This window comes from Heterodontus francisci, chromosome 26 (genome assembly GCF_036365525.1).
Source record: "Heterodontus francisci isolate sHetFra1 chromosome 26, sHetFra1.hap1, whole genome shotgun sequence".
NCBI classification, from domain to species: domain Eukaryota; kingdom Metazoa; phylum Chordata; class Chondrichthyes; order Heterodontiformes; family Heterodontidae; genus Heterodontus; species Heterodontus francisci.
Genome location: NC_090396.1, coordinates 53,852,298 through 53,868,333, shown reverse-complemented (window position 1 = coordinate 53,868,333; position 16,036 = coordinate 53,852,298). Strand labels below are relative to the sequence as shown.

The 16,036-nt window shown below is 44.1% G+C and overlaps 1 protein-coding gene across 3 annotated transcripts in view; it reads left to right on the top strand.

The window, feature by feature from the left end:
* The window catches only part of sirt7 (sirtuin 7), a 48,854-nt gene that overhangs the window by 17,150 nt on the left and 15,668 nt on the right, over positions 1-16,036 (top strand). For 2 of the 3 annotated variants that reach the window (XR_010977574.1, XM_068058282.1), the window contains exons 4-6: positions 6,228-6,298; positions 7,078-7,150; positions 7,613-7,765. Coding sequence is in view for 2 of the 3 variants with exons in the window: in XM_068058282.1 (XP_067914383.1) it covers positions 6,228-6,298; positions 7,078-7,150; positions 7,613-7,765 (297 nt within the window). In the remaining variant the exon portion in view is untranslated. The remainder of the gene's footprint in view (positions 1-6,227; positions 6,299-7,077; positions 7,151-7,612; positions 7,766-16,036) is intronic. The other variant, XM_068058283.1, reaches the window with a different exon arrangement.

Below are 16,036 nucleotides of genomic sequence, written 5' to 3'. Positions count from 1 at the left end.
TTTCTAATGAGGTTTTTCTGGAATCTTCTAATGAAATTCAAGGTTCTACATGCCCCAGGGTGTCCATTCACACTTGGAGGGGGTTGTCTGTTTCAAAGTCAGTGGGTGGTGAAGGCCTTGACTGTCATGCTAATGAAGTCATTCTAGGCAATTCAATCACTTAGAGCAAGCCATTGTCCTGGCTGGGCTTCTTGTTGGACTTTTTGTCTCTAGTCCAATCTCCTGATATTTCAGATGTAAATGGCAGTGACCATCCTGGCTGCTAGTTTTTAAAAAGTTACCTGTAGGGTTTTTTCCATTAAAAGTCTAAGGTAAGTTTCCAACCGATTAACTTAATATGTCCCATTTGGCATATAGGGTTTTCCTGACACCTCCATACCAGGCAGAATGAAATGCGACGATGGGAGCATTTCATTAAAGGGGTAGATAAGAAAAAGAGGAAAATACATATTCATTCTTACTCACTCCCCAAATTCGCTCATTAATCTTAGAATTGTTGCAGCTGGTTTTTCTCTGCAACAGCAATGCTGATTTAATTTTTTGGAGTTTTGTCTGGGATGGTCACGTTGTCAAATAGGGTTTGGGTTTCTCTAGTGTCAATTTGTAATACTGTGGAGATGTGCAACTCAATAAACATGGGGTTGATGGTAAAGCTTTGGGTCTGTAAATTTCCATTGTTTAGGGCCAGTTCTCCCATATATACAAGCTCTAACCCCTCAACTGCTGTTTTTGCAATACGTGATTTTAACCATTCAGGTTCCAATACCTTGACTATTTTTCTCCCTATAGTGGTAGTGGGTAATAAATTGGTTTTAAGCCCCGTGAGGTATCTGAAATTTCCCCTGGGCCCTTGATCTTGCTGAATTCAGAATTTAAATTGTTGGATTTGTTTAGCTTTGGGTTTGGGCCCTGATCACTGGGTTCTTCAGTGAGTAGATCCACCCTGACCTCACTTTTAGTTTTCAGGTGAGTCACGCAAGTGTTGTTTACTTTAGGGCATTTTTGTTTCCTTTTTCCCTTTACTGTGAGGAGGGTCTCTTCGTGAATTGCCCCCATGTCCTCTGGGACATTCCTACTCGCTGCACTCCCCTGTGGCACTTCGATGTGAGGCATCGCTCTCACTGTTGGTTTGCCTTTTTGGGAACTTCCCTTGTACTGGCAGGTTTCCATAAGTGCTGTTAGCAGCCTTGGTAGGTTGCTTCTTTGGCCTGCATTTACATAGGAGGGAGTGGGGTCTAATTTTTCCAACATTTCAGGGTTGGCTAACCGGACAGTAGGGGGTTCCATTTGGGAAGCTTCCCGGCCCTCCTTTAACCTGTCCCCGCTGTCCTTTTCGTCCCCTTCCTCCCTAACTGTCTGTCAGACCTATGCTTGTCTGTTCCCTTTTGTTTTCAGCAGGGGTCCCACTCAATCCACCACAATTCTGCTGGAGGGTTCCCCAAAAGTCGGTATGGGAATTTGGGGTGCAAGTTTTACTGCAGGTTGGGGCTTCTCCACAGCCTGGCATGTGTGGCAAGTTTAACAGAATTCAACCACATCTTTGTGGAGTTTTGGTCAGTCAAAATGCCGTCTTATGCAGGCTTTGGTTTTTCACACACTGACATGTCCAGCCTTTGGAAGCACGTAGGCCATTCTTGATATTTCTTGACTGTACCTTGGCGGCACTCTTTGTCCACAGGTCTGTGAGGAGGTCTCCACTTTCTCATCATCTCATTCTTTAAATAGTAGCACTCAGGGACTCTCTGCTTCAGTTTCAATTTGGGCAGTCTGTGCTAACTTCTTTAATACTGGTTCGGCTTGCTGAGCCTTAACTAGGGAAGATCTATTTAACCCAGTCTTTGGGTCCTCTAACCTCCCAAAGAAGGTTTCAGACAAGCAGACATCTGTAGAGTCATCTGTCTGCAGTGCCAGTTCAGCCTGCTCTGATGGAGCTTGTTTGACCACTGACGGAGTCACCACACAGTCAGGGAAAATGCTGGGGTCCTTCTCCTGCAACTGTTCTGTCTCTCTGACCTCTTTCAGTCTCTCTACAACTACTAGGGAAGCAACCACCTTCGCCCCTGCCAGATCATTAGCCAGGAGCAGGTCGACCCCATCCGCAGGCAAACTAGGGACAATCCCCACGGTCACCGATCCCGAAATTAGGTCGCACTCCAAGTGCACCCGATATAAAGGTATGGACATACATTGCCCTCCGATACTGTTCACTGCACTCTCTGGGGGAAAGGTCATGCCTTTTCCCAGCAGAGGGGATCGGTGGTGGCCCCTGTATCCCCGAGTGTGACGATGGGCTTGCTTGCCTCACACGAGAGGTATGGGGTTACTTTCCCTTGGGATACAAAGTCCTGATAATTTTTTCCACACCTACAGCAGTTTGTTCATTGGGTCTTATTGCTACAGTTAAAGCCACAGCCTGTTCTGCTGTGCTTTCCATCAGGGCCCCTTTTGCACTGGTCTGGTGTGCCCTGATTAATCCTACAGATTTTCCCCGTAATTTCCAGCTGTCAGCTAGGGGGTGACCTGCCTTTTTACAGTGGAAGCACGCAGGTCTTCGGGTTTCACTTCTGCTGTCAGCACCATCTCTTTTGGCTGTGTCCAGCTTTCCGTTCTCGCCCAGGGCTGCTGGGGCTCCGATCAGCCTCCCACCTTTTATCCTTTTCGGGTTTGTTGGGGTGACTAGTGAAGAGTTTCCCTTGGTAAGAACTTAAGTACAAGGGTGAATTCATCAGACTACTGCAGCCTGCCTGGCTTTTTGAACCTTTTGTTCCTCTATGTGCGTTTTAATAGAAAAGGGATGTGAGTTTTTAAATTCCTCGAAGAATCACCTCTCTGAAGTTTTCATATGTGGGCTGTACCTTAAATGCCCTTATCCACTGGTCAAAAGCAAGCTGCTTAACTCTTTCAAATTCGAGGTAAGTTTAGTCAGTCTGCTTCCAGAGGGTTCGGAATTTCTGGCGGTACACTTTCAGTACTAGCTCATGTGGCCCAAGGATTGCATTTTTAGCCATATCATAATGGCAACAGTGAATAAACCTCATGGGCTTTTCCTGTTGGCTTGCTTTGTAACAACAGGGTCCAGCTCTTGGCTGGCCATTTCAGCTGTCTTGCAAGCTTTTCAAAGTGACAAAAGATGCTTCCACATCTCCCTCATTGAATTTTGGAATCAACTGGGAAAACTTTAAGAGCTCAGCAGACGGCCCCGAGCTAGGGATAGCTTCCTCACTAGTCATGCTTTCACTGAGGGTATTGTCGCCTTCCTAGTTAATTCAAGCTGCCTTAGTGCTCTCCCTTGTGCTTCTGGAAAGTTCTCTCTTTTTCCCTTTCTTCCCTTTCTTGATTTTCTCTCTGCTCTTTCTCTCGCTGGAATTCCAATTCGAGTTTTTGCTACCATTACTCTGTCTGTTTCTGAATCTTCAGGATCAAGTGAAAAATGGTTGGCCACAGATCTTAGGATTTCAGTTTCTTAGCTTTTGCATGGAAAGTAATCCCTAGCTGCCCAACTACATTCCTCAGCTCTTCAATAGGTAGGGCCTTTAACCTATCCCAAGTTACTTCACCCTGGCTTAGGAAGGTACTGGCCTCTGGTATGGACATGTTAGTACTCGAGCCGCAAAAACCACAAGAAAATCTGTATTGAAATTTTTTTTTAAACATTTTGATGGGGATCAATTTGGTTTTCGACTTCCAATTTCTCGTTTGTCATTGGGTTAGATCCCGGACTATAGCCCCCAAATTTCTGTTACGGCCAGGTTAAGGGGGTCGGGCTGGGGGGGTGGGTGTGGTTTTCAGGCTCCCCTCTTGCCCCTTCCTCTTATTTGACTGCAACAGGGTTTATTCCTTTTAAACTGTGATTATACTTGCCACCTCAGAGTGTTTTACTATTTTCCTTTACTGTGATTGTGAAAGAATTAATCAGACAGGTTTTCTTGAGTTTAAACAAGAAAGAGGTAAGTTTATTATACTTAATACTCTAACGCAATTTAAAAATACGCTATACATTCAAGCGAGAATCACACACACAAATAGATTACAGGAGGGAAAATAGATTTGGTGGTTGGATTAAAGTCCAGAATAAATGGAACTTAAATACAGTCTGTAAGTCCAGTAGTCCTCAGCTGAAGCTGTATTCTTGAAGTCCTCGCTGGTCAAAGTGCATTTTGAAGTCCTGCTTTGCTCAGGGTTGCTTGAAGGCAGAATTGTAGTTGGCTCTCTTTCCCCTTCTCGCAGTCTGTAGGCTTGGAGAGTCTCCCAGTCGCAGACAGTTTTCACGTGATGTTTTCTGGGGGAGAGAGAAAGAAGAGAGACAGGAGCAGCAGCTTTCTGTGCTGCTGCAGACTCCGTTAGTGCTTGTCTGTGTAACAAAACTTGCTTCTTCAGAGATGAACAGATGGTCACATGGTTCTTCTCAATCCCCTTTGTTTCTAATGAGGTTTTTCTGGAATTTTCTAATGAAATTCAAGGTTCTACATGCCCCAGGGTGTCCATTCACACTTGGAGGGGGTTGTCTTTATTGTCTCTTTCGAAGTCAATGGGTGGTGATGGCCTTGACTGCCAGGCTATTGAAGCTATTCTAAATAAAGGCCTGCTACCCAACGGGACCCAACGACATGTGTCAGGTTCGGGTCAGGTTGCTCTTCTGCGTCTGGCTTTTGGGCTTGGGTCTGGGTCGGACACGCAGCAAGACGTGTTAAAAGTAAAAAAAGCCTACCTGAGCTGGGAGTGCGGAACGTCAAAGAGGGAAACTGAGTCTGCGCAGTGAGCGAGTGAGCATCTCTATAACGTCATCATGCTCATGCTGCAACTTCCTGCAGATTGGGAGTCACAAGGTAGGTAAAGGGAACATTCTAGGGCTTGGGTCGTGTTGGACGCAGGTCAGTTCAGGTGCGGGATAAAAATGGAGGGACTCTGGCCGGGTCGGGCTCGGGTCTGATGTGGTTCTTTCGGGTTCAGGTCGGGTTTTTTTTTCATGACCCGAGTAGGCCTTTGAATTACCTAGAATTAAATCACTTAGGCAAGACATTGTCCTGGCTGGGCTTCTTGCATGATGTTTTGTCCCCAGTCCAGTCTCTTGGTATTTCAGATGTAAGTGGCAGTGACCATCTTGGCTGCTAGTTTTTTTTTTAAAGTTACTTGGAGGGTTTTTTCCATTAAAAGTGTAAGGTAAGTTTCCAACCGATGAAATTGATATGTCCCATTTGGCATATAGTGTTTTCCTGACACTGAGGCATGAAAGCGTGATAACAATTCAGAACCCTTAAGCTCCCAGCATTGTTTGCTATATAACAGAAGCAGGGTCAGAATGGCATGATTCCACTCACCAGCCAGTGAATTAGGAGACAGCCCTTTACTTTGCAAATCTAAAGAGAATCAATATATCTTAGCACCAACAGAAAGTGCCTCTTGGTACATCACTTTGATTTATTTGTCCACATTATGCATGCTTATGAGTGGGAGGGATATTTTCCAGTGAGTGTTGAGAAACAAGCGGCCTTATGGACAGGTCTGAGTGTGTCCGTTTATTTCATTTACAATCCTTAACGTTTTTCAGTGAGGAGATTTTAAAATCATCATTCCAGTGAAACAAGAGGTGAAAAACACACAGTTGTAACTCACTGCCTATCCATTGAGTACAAAAATGAAATTTTGTTTGTTTTAAATGTAACTTGTGTAAAAATATTATAGTTTAAGTCATCCAAATCTAGGACCTAGAACACATACATTATATATGCTAGACATCATGTTCAGTGCATTTTTGTATACTAGATTTTTTTCTATACTGTTGTATTCATGAGTAGTATCAGTTTCTCTGGGACTTAGTGTGATCAACGCTTCAATGTAGAAATGTTAGTCATTAAACTGGAGGGTTAACCATGCAAACAAAATACAGGTTTTGATCGTTCCACCATAGGCAGCTGTACCGTCAGCCCTAAGCTCTAGAATTCCCTCCCTAAACCTCACCATATCTCTCTCGCGCACGCGTTCTCCTCCTTCAAATGTTCCTGAAAACCCACTTCTTTAACCAAGCTTTTGGTCACCTGTCCTAATATCTCCTTAGGTGGCTCAGTGTCATATGTTCGATAATGCTCCTGTGAAATGCATTGGGAAGTTCGATTTGGTTAAAGGAGCTATATAATTGCAAGATATTGTTATATTATTACAAACACACTTTCTGCATTTTTTACTTTGTCATGATATTCAGACATTACTCTTGTTTTCACTTAACACAGGCTGCATCTATCCCAGATTACAGGGGCCCCAATGGGGTGTGGACATTATTGCAGAGTGGTAGGGAAGTGAGGTAAGAAAAAAATCTTCATATGAGTGAGTACACTATGATATAGCTGTTACTTCTAACAGGACTAAAAAAATGTTTTATGTTGTTAGGGTAAGGAAGTATATTAACTAGTGAAATTAATGTTATAGATTCAAAGTAAACTTATACCCAATTTTCCAATCTTTGTGAAATTTTAGTCTCTGCCACAATTGATTTTGGCAGGTGGTATAGTTGTGTCTGCAACAAATTACCATTGCTGTTGCCAACCGTCCTGGAAATATCTATTATACTTCTCATAAGGGTTTTCTTTCACTACCTATGTAAATTAAATCAAAAATAGTGTATAAATGTAGGCGCCAAGGAAACCACTTGAAGGACGACAAGGCAGGAGTGGGAGTTGACAAAGAGCAGCATGCTTTTCTCACTCCTGCTGGTGAAACACTTGCGGGTTAATAGATGGTTTCATCAACACCAGGAGAAATTAAATGCTCACAGCCACATTCCAAAGTATCTGTGAACTTGTTTCAGTTCAGAAGAATCTATTGATGGTCTTTGTAAAACTAAAGCACTTGAGCTATTCATGGCAATGTGTATGTGCCAGTATGTGTTTACTTGCAGCTATTACTGATCAGGCCATGTGTTAGTTGCCGATTTACTCATAGGAGTTACTGAATCGGTTTCACAATTCCAACCAATCATGCAGTCAGTATATTCTCTTGCCCCTATGAAATGTGACTTGTAGTATATTTGTTGATTTAAAGCATATTTATCTGCTGAAGTGTGTGTTTGTCTTTGTTATAAAGCACAGCAGACCTCAGTGAGGCAGAGCCCACCCTGACTCACATGTGCATCACACAACTTTACAAAGAAAAATTGGTAAGAACTATGATTTTTTTTATTCCATTGTGTTACAGCGACTGATCCTCAGAATACTGTTGGGGTAAATGCTGGATTTAAGGAAAGAAAATAATGAATTGTGTTTCACCTAATATTTAAAAGGAATAATAAAATTGCTATATTTTTCTGGTAAGTGGACATGATGTGGAATTTTTAGTGTGGTCTGGTCAAATTTGTAAATTAAAAATATCTAATTGGCATAAAGAGGTGCATGCTTGGCTATTTTTTAAAATTGATGATTTTTTTATAATGATAAAGTTTTAGTTAAATTGAGTACCACAGATGCAGTAAATGTTAGAATCTTTTACAATCTTATTTTAAGACATTGTGCTGTGAGACATTATTGCCATGTTATAGACCAGCCACAGCACCTAACCCTCCTGTAATCGAGAGTAAAAGATCAGGCTGAAGAAAGAATTATAACATATTAATGTATTTCAGGCAGAAGAAGATCATCATGGAATCATTGGAATGATACAGCACAGGAGGCTTCCATTTGGCCCATTGTGCCTGTTCTGGCTATTTAAAAGAGCTATCCAATTAGTCCCACTCCTCTGCTCTTTTCCCATAGCCCAGCAAGTTTTTCCTTTTCAAGTATTTATCCAGTTCCCTTTTGAGAGTAATCATTGAATCTGCTTCCACCACCCTTTGAGGCAGTGCACTCTACATCATAACAACTGACTGATTCTTTTGCTAGTCACCATAAATGTTTCTTCTGGTTACTGACCCTTCTGCCACAGCAAATAGTTTCTCCTAAATTACTCTATCTAAACCCTTCAAGATTTTGAGCATCTCTATCAAATCTCCTCTTAACTTTCTCTGGTCGAAACAGCACAGCCTCCGTTTCTTTCATCTTTCCACATAATGAAAGTCTTTCATCTCTGGTAAAGTTCTAGAAAATCTCCTCTCTCTAGTACAATGTGGTGCCCAGAATTGGTCAATAACTCCAGTTGGTTACTCCAGAAACCCCAGGTATTTATGTTTTTTTTTATTCATTCATGGGATGTGGGCGTCGCTGGTTATGCCAGCATTTATTGCCCATCCCTAATTGCCCTTGAGAAGGTGGTGGTGAGCTGCTTTCTTGAACCGCTGCAGTCCATGTGAGGTAGGTACACCCACAGTGCTGTTAGGAAGTGAGTTCCAGGATTTTGACCCAGCGACAATGAAGGAACGGCGATATAGTTCCAAGTCAGGATGGTGTGTGACTTGGAGGGGAACATGCAGGTGGTGATGTTCCCATGCATCTGCTGCTCTTGTCCTTCAAGGTGGTAGAGGTCGCGTGTTTGGAAGGTGCTGTCTAAGGAGCCTTGGTGCGTTCCTGCAGTGCATCTTGTGGATGATATTGCTGCCACTGTGCATCGGTGGTGGAGGGAGTGAATGTTTGTGCATGTTGTGCCAATCAAGCGGGCTGCTTTGTTCTGGATGGTGTTGAGCTTCTTGATTGTTGTTGGAGCTGCGCCCATCCAGGCAAGTGGAGAGTATTCCATCACACTCCTGACTTGTGCCTTGTAGATGGTGGACAGGCTTTAGGGAGTCAGGAGGTGAGTTACTCGCCACAGGATTCCTAGCCTCTGACCTGCTCTTGTAGCCACGGTATTTATATGGCTACTCCAGTTCAGTTTCTGGTCAATGGTAGCCCCTAGGATGTTGATAGTGGGGGATTCAGCGATGGTAATGCCATTGAATGTCAAGGGTAGATGGTTAGATTCTCTCTTGTTGGAGATGGTCATTGCCCAGCACTTGTGTGGCGCAAATGTTACTTGCCACTTATCAGCCCAAGCCTGGATGTTGTCCAGGTCTTGCTGCATTTCTACACAGACTGCTTCAGTATTTGAGGTGTCGCGAATGGTGCTGAAAATTGTGCAATCATCAGCGAACATTCCCACTTCTGACCTTATGATTGAAGGAAGGTCTTTGATGAAGCAGCTGAAGATGGTTGGGCCTCGGACACTACCCTGAGGAACTACTGCAGTGATGTCCTGTAGCTCAGATGATTGACCTCCAACAACCACAGCCATCTTCCTTTTCACTAGGTATGACTCCAACCAGCAGAGGGTAATCCCCCTGATTCCCATTGACCTCAGTTTTGCTTGGGCTCCTTGATGCCATGCTCGGTCAAATGTTGCCTTGATGTCAAGAGCAGTCACTCTCACCTCACCTCTTGAGTTCAGCTCTTTTGTCCATGTTTGAACCAAGGCTGTAATGAGGTCAGGAGCTGTGTGGCCCTGGCGGAACACAAACTGAGCATCACTGAGCATGTTATAGCTAAGAAAATGCTGCTTGATGGCACTGTTGATGACACCTTTCATCACTTTACTGATGATTGAGAGTAGACAGATGGGACGGTAATGGGCCGGGTTGGACTTGTCCTGCTTTTTGTGTACAGGACATACCTGGGCAATTTTCCACATTGCCAGGTAGATGCCAGTGTTGTAGCTATACTGGAACAGCTTGGCTAGGGGTGCAGCAAGTTCTGGAGCACAGGTCTTCAGTACTATTGCCGGAATATTGTCAGGACCCATGGCCTTTGCAGTATCCAGTGCCTTCAGTCGTTTCTTGATATCACGCGGAGTGAATTAAATTGGCTGAAATCTGGCATCTGTAATGCTGGGGACTTCAGGAGGGGGCCGTGATGGATCATCAACTCGGCACTTCAGGCTGAAGATTGTTGCAAATGCTTCAGCCTTATCTTTCGCACTGATGTGCAGGGCTCCCCTATCATTGAGGATGGGGATATTTGTGGAACCACCACCTCCAGTTAGTTGTTTAATTGTCCACCACCATTCAGGACTGGATGTGGCAGGACTGCAGAGCTTAGATCTGATCCGTTGGTTATGGGATCACTTAGCTCTCTCTATTGCATGCAGCTTATGCAGTTTGGCATGCAAGTAGTCCTGGGTTGTAGCTTCACCAGGTTGACACCTCATTTTGAGGTATGCCTGGTGCTGCTCCTGGCATGCCCTCCTGCACTCTTAATTGAACCAGGGTTGGTCTCTTGACTTGATGGTAATGGTAGAGTGAGGGATATGCCGGGCCATGAGGTTACAGATTGTGGTTGAGTACAATTCTGCTGCTGTTGATGACCCACAGCGCCCAGTTTTGCATTGCTAGATCTGTTCAAAATCTATCCCATTTAGCACGATGGTAGTGCCACACAACACGATGGATGGTATCCTCAATGTGAAGATGGGACTTCGTCTCCACAAGGACTGTGCGGTGGTCACTCCTACCAATACAGTCATGGACAGAAGCATCTGCGGCAGGCAGATTGGTGAGGACAAGGTCAAGTATGTTTTTCCCTCATGTTGGTTCCCCCACCACCTGCTGCAGACCCAGTCTGGCATCTATGTCCTTTAGTGCTCTGTCAGTAGGGTGCTACCGAGCCACTCTTGGTGATGGACATTGAAGTCCCCCACCCAGTGTACATTTTGTGCCCTTGCCACCCTCAGTGCTTCCTCCACGTGGTGTTCAATATGGAGGAGTACTGACTCATCAGCTGAGGGAGAGCGGTAGGTGGTAATCAGTAGGAGGTTACCTGCCCATGTTTGACCTGATGCCTTGAGACTTCATGGGGTCCGGAGTCAATGTTGAGGACTCCCAGGGAAACTCCCTCCCTACTGTAGACCACTGTCCCACCACCTCTGCTGTGTCTGTCCTGCCGGTGGGACAGGACATACCCAGGGATAGTGATTGCAGTGTCTGGGACATTGTCTGTAAGGTATGATTCCGTGAGTATGACTATGTCAGGCTGTTGCTTGACTAGTCTGTGGGACAGCTCTCCCAGCTTTGGCACAAGCCCCCAGATGTTAGTAAGGAGGACTTTGCAGGGTCGACTGGGCTGGGTTTGCCGTTGTCGTTTCCGGTGCCTAGGTCGATGCCGGGTGGTGCATCCGGTTTCATTTTTATCGACTTCGTAGTGGTTAGGTACAACTGAGTGGCTTGCTAGGCCATTTCAGAGGGCATGTAAGAGTTAACCACATTGCTGTGTGTCTCGAGTCACATGTAGGCCAGACCAGGTAAGGACAGCAGACTTCCTTCCCTAAAGGACATTAGTGAACCAGATGGGTTTTTATAACAATGGGCATGGCCATCATTAAACTAGCTTTTAATTCCAGATTTATTAATTAAATTCAAATTCCACCTTCTGCTGTGTTGGGATTCGAACCCTTGTCTCCAGATCAATACCCTCGGTCACTGGGTTACTTGTCCAGTGATAATACCACTACGCCACCGCCTACCCTGCACCCCCTTTAAAATTTAGTTTATGTTGCTTCTTTTGTAATTGATTTGTGGAATGTGGGCAAAACTGGCAAAGCCAGCATGTATTGCCCATCCCTAATTTCCCTTGAGAAAGTGGTAGAGCTGCCTTCTTGACAACTAAGTGGCTTGCTAAGACATTTTAGAGGACAGTTAAGAGTCAACCACATTGCTACCTAGAGTCACTTATAGACCAGATCAGGTAAGGATGGCAGATTTCCTAGTGAACCAGGTGGATTTTTACCATAATCCAGTCGTTGCAGTAGTTACATGGTAATCATTACTGATAAATTAAATAAATTCTTGGAATAAAAAATTAATAGAATTTAAATTCTCCAGCTACCATGGTGGATTTGAACTAGTCTCTGGATCATTAGTCTAGGTCTCTGGGGTTACTAGTGCAATTACATAAACACTATGCTACCATTCCCATTGCCTCTCCTCATTATTTCTATCAACATGAATCACTCCACACTTCTGTGTCAAATTTAATCTGCCATGTCTCTGCCCATTTCACCCGTCTGTCTACGTCCTCCTAAAATCTGCATTTCGTAGTTTTGTATGATCTCTAAGGCTTTAAAGTTTTGCCCTGCATACCCGCGTTCAGGTCATAGATTATGTATGCAAAGGAAGAGTGGTCCCAACACTGATCCCTAGGGGGACACCACTGCACACTTCCCAACAGTCACTCGCCACAATCATTTGCCACTACTCTGTATTCTGTCCCCTAGCCAATTTCCTATCCATGCAGCAATTGCCCCTTGAACCCTATGGGCTTCAATTTTTCTAGAAAGTCTATTATGTGGCACTTTATTACATATTTTTTTGAAAGTCCAAAAACACAACAATCCTCTCTGTTACTTCATCAAAGAACTCAATCAAATTAGTCAAACGTTGGTTTGTCTAGCCTGCACAGCTAATTTCTCCTTTCTTTAATGCAAGACAGGGTGTCTAAACTGAACCAATGGTTGACATGCAGCCCCTAAGCCTGAAAATCCAGCCCTCCAAGCCCAGTCAACTTGCTGAAATGCACAGTTTTTATTCATTGGTTTGTCCAATGTTTGTAGGCCTGGAGGTTTGGAAAGGGCTGTTTGTGCTTTTTGTCCTAAATTGAAACACCAAAATTTGTTAGTACCAGCAAGTTGACATTTTATACAATTTAATGGGAATGTAGAATTCAACTTCATATGTGTTCCCTGATGCACTATGGTATATATCTTTGCTGTGCACAAAGAAAAACACTTGGGCACCCCTTCTTTAAAATATTTACATTTCACTTTAATAACCATGAATCCTTTTAGATGTCAAGAAAAAAGCAAGATCATTTCTTAAATGAAATTCTCAATAAAAGATTGACCTATGGTCAACAAAATGACAGCTAGTTTTGATTCTTTCACTGTGGCAAATCCTTTTCTTTTTTCTGTTCAGGGAAACTTTGGATGAAGTTCAAATACCACAATTAAAATTCCCTTGTGCCCAGAGTAAAACTTTCCTTGCTGGCATATGCACTGGAGTGCTGACTTGGGTTGCATTAGAGTGTTAAAGTGGAAGTTTGGTGACTGAGGATAATTAAGGGTTAATTTTACCTTAAGTCTAGTCTGTCTTTTATTTAGTAGATTAACTTAACAGTTGCTGTTTGGGTTGGAGAAGGTGAGCTTTAGACCAGCTTTAAAAAGAGTTCACTCAGGCTCTGCTTGCAGCTGCACCTTGTTAATTAGATAATTGGCTTAAACCAGTTCTCGGGCTAGAGTCAGTCAGTCAGTATAAAAGTGGGCCATCTTACAGTGCTGACTTGGGTTGCATTAGAGTGTTAAAGTGGAAGTTTGGTGACTGAGGAAGTTCGGTGAGGAGGGAGCGAGGAGCTCCTTTCATTTTCTACCTGTCCTCAGAGTGAGGGGAGCCGAGAGTTTCCAAAGAGCACAGCTGACTGGTGAGTAAGTCCTGGTGGGTATTTTTCAAAGTGGATTGAATTGTAAGTCATTGTTTTAGCAAGACTTAGTTTTTTTTAATTATAATCTTCTAAAGTTTTTAATTTAAAGGGTTTAGTCAGGCAGGTAGTTCAGGACTCCCCTGGGGTCCCGCTTACAAATCGGTATTCCATTTTGGAGACTGATGAGGCTGGTTCCTCCAGGGAGTGCGGACAGAGCCAAGCTTCTGGCACCGCAAGCAGCCTGTCTGCACAGGAAGGGGGAAAGAGAGGAACAGCAATAGTAATAGGGGATTCTATAGTCAGGGGAACAGATAGGCGCTACTGTGGCCGTCAACGTGACTCATGAATGGTGTGTTGTCTCCCTGGTGCCAGGGTCCGGGATGTCACTGAACGGCTGCAGGGCATCCTGAAGGGGGAGGGTGATCAGGCAGAGGTCATGGTACATGTTGGGAGCAATGACTTAGGTAGAAAGAGGGATGAGGTCTTGCATCAAGAATTCAGGGAGTTAGGCAGTAGACTAAAAAGCAGGACCCCTCGGGTTGTAATCTCTGGATTACTCCCAGTGCCACGTGCTAGCGAGTATAGAAATAGGAGAGTAGCACAGATGAATGCGTGGCTTAAGAGTTGGTGCAGGAGGGAGGGTTTTAGATTCCTGGACCACTGGGACCGTTTCTGGGGAAGGTGGGACCTGTACAAGCAGGATGGTCTACATCTGAACCAGAGGGGGACTAACATCCTTGCTGGTGGGTTTGCTAGTGCTGTTGGGAGGAGTTTAAACTAATTTGGAAGGGGGAGGGGATGCAGACTCCTAACAGAATAGGGACACAGCTTAACACAGGAAAGCAAACAAGTCAGAGGGAATACAGCGGAAGTAAGTTTCAAGGGAGTAAGACCAGGATGGAAGGCCTCTACTTTAATGCCAGTAGTATTGTAGGTAAAACGGATGAGTTAAGGGCAAGGATTGACACGTGGAATTGTGACATAGTAGCCATCACGGAGACATGGTTGAGGGAGGGGCAGGATTGGCAGCTCAATATCCCGGGATATAGAATCTTCAGGCGAGACAGAGGAGGAGGTAAAAGAGGAGGGGGCATTGCAATATTAGTTAAGGAGTCAGTTACTGCAGTAAGGAGAGATGATATCTTGGAGGGGGGCATCAAATGAAGCTTTATAGGTAGAGTTTAGGAATAAAAAAGGGACAGCCACATTGCTAGGTGTTTATTATTGACCCCCAGATAGTCAGTGGGAAATTGAGGAGCAAATATGTGTGCAATTTGCAGAGGTGTGTAAAAATAATAGGGTAATTATATTAGGTGATTTCAACTTTCCCAACATTAATTGGGATAGTCATCGTGTTAAGGGCTTAGATGGAGTGGAGTTCTTAAAATGTATACAGGAGAACTTTTTAGCTCAATATGTAGAGGATCCAACAAGGGAGGGTGCAGTGCTGGACCTAATTCTGGGGAATAAAGCCAGACAAGTGGTTGATGTGTTGGTGGGGGAACATTTTGGTGATAGCGACCACAACATGGTACAATTTAAACTTGTTATGGAGAAAGAAATAGACAAGTTGCAAAAAAAGGTTTTGGATTGGGGGAGAGCGAAAATAAGGCAGGATCTGGCCAAGGTAGACTGGAAAGAGTTACTTGTCGGGAAATCTACAGAAGAGTAGTGGGGGGCATTCAAAAGGAAATGGGAAGGGTACAGGCCCAACATGTTCCCTCTAGGGTAATAGGTAGGAGCAACAAGCCCAGAGAACCATGGATGACCAGAAACATTCAGGGTACGATGAGAAGGAAAAGAGAGGCTTTTAGCAAATACAAGGAGAGCAAATCAATGGAAGCATTAGTGGAGTACAGAAAGTGTAGGATGGAGCTTAAGAAAGCAATTAGGAGAGCAAAGAGGGGATATGAGAACGCTCTGGCTGGTAAAAGTAGGGAAAATCCCAAGATATTCTATAAATATATCAATGGGAAGAGGATAATCAGGGAAAGAGTAGGACCCATTAGGGACCAAGGGGGAAATTTGTGGGTGGAGCCAGAGGACATTGGTAGGGTGTTGAACGAATACTTCACATCTGTCTTCACCCAAGAGAATGAGGATGTAGATATGTGGAACTTAGAGAGAAAGACAGTGAGGTTCTTGAGCAAATTGTCAGAGGGAGTGACAAGGTATTGGAAGTTTTGGAAGGCTTAAATGTCAACAAATCTCCAGGTCCGGACGATTTATGTCCCAGGATGCTGTGGCAGGCGAAGGTGGAGATTGCAGGGACTCTGACCCGAATTTTTAATTCCTCTCTGGCCACGGGGGAGGTGCCAGAGGACTGGAGAACAGCTAATGTGGTCTTACTATTGAAGAAAGGTTGTAGAGATAAGCCAGGGAACTGCAGACCAGTGAGTCTCACGTCAGTGGTAGGGAAACTATTGGAGAAAATTCTGAAGGAGAGAATCTATCTCCACTTGGAGAGGCAAAATTTGATTAGGAATTTGAAAATTACAAATTTGATTGAATTTTTTGAGCATGTGACCAGGTGTGTAGATGAGGGTAGTGCAGTTGATGTAGTTTTCATGGATTTCAGCAAAGCCTTTGACAAGGTCCCACATGGGAGACTTATCAAGAAAGCAAATGCACATGGGATACAAGGTAACTTGATAAGGTGGATTCAAAATTGGCTTAGT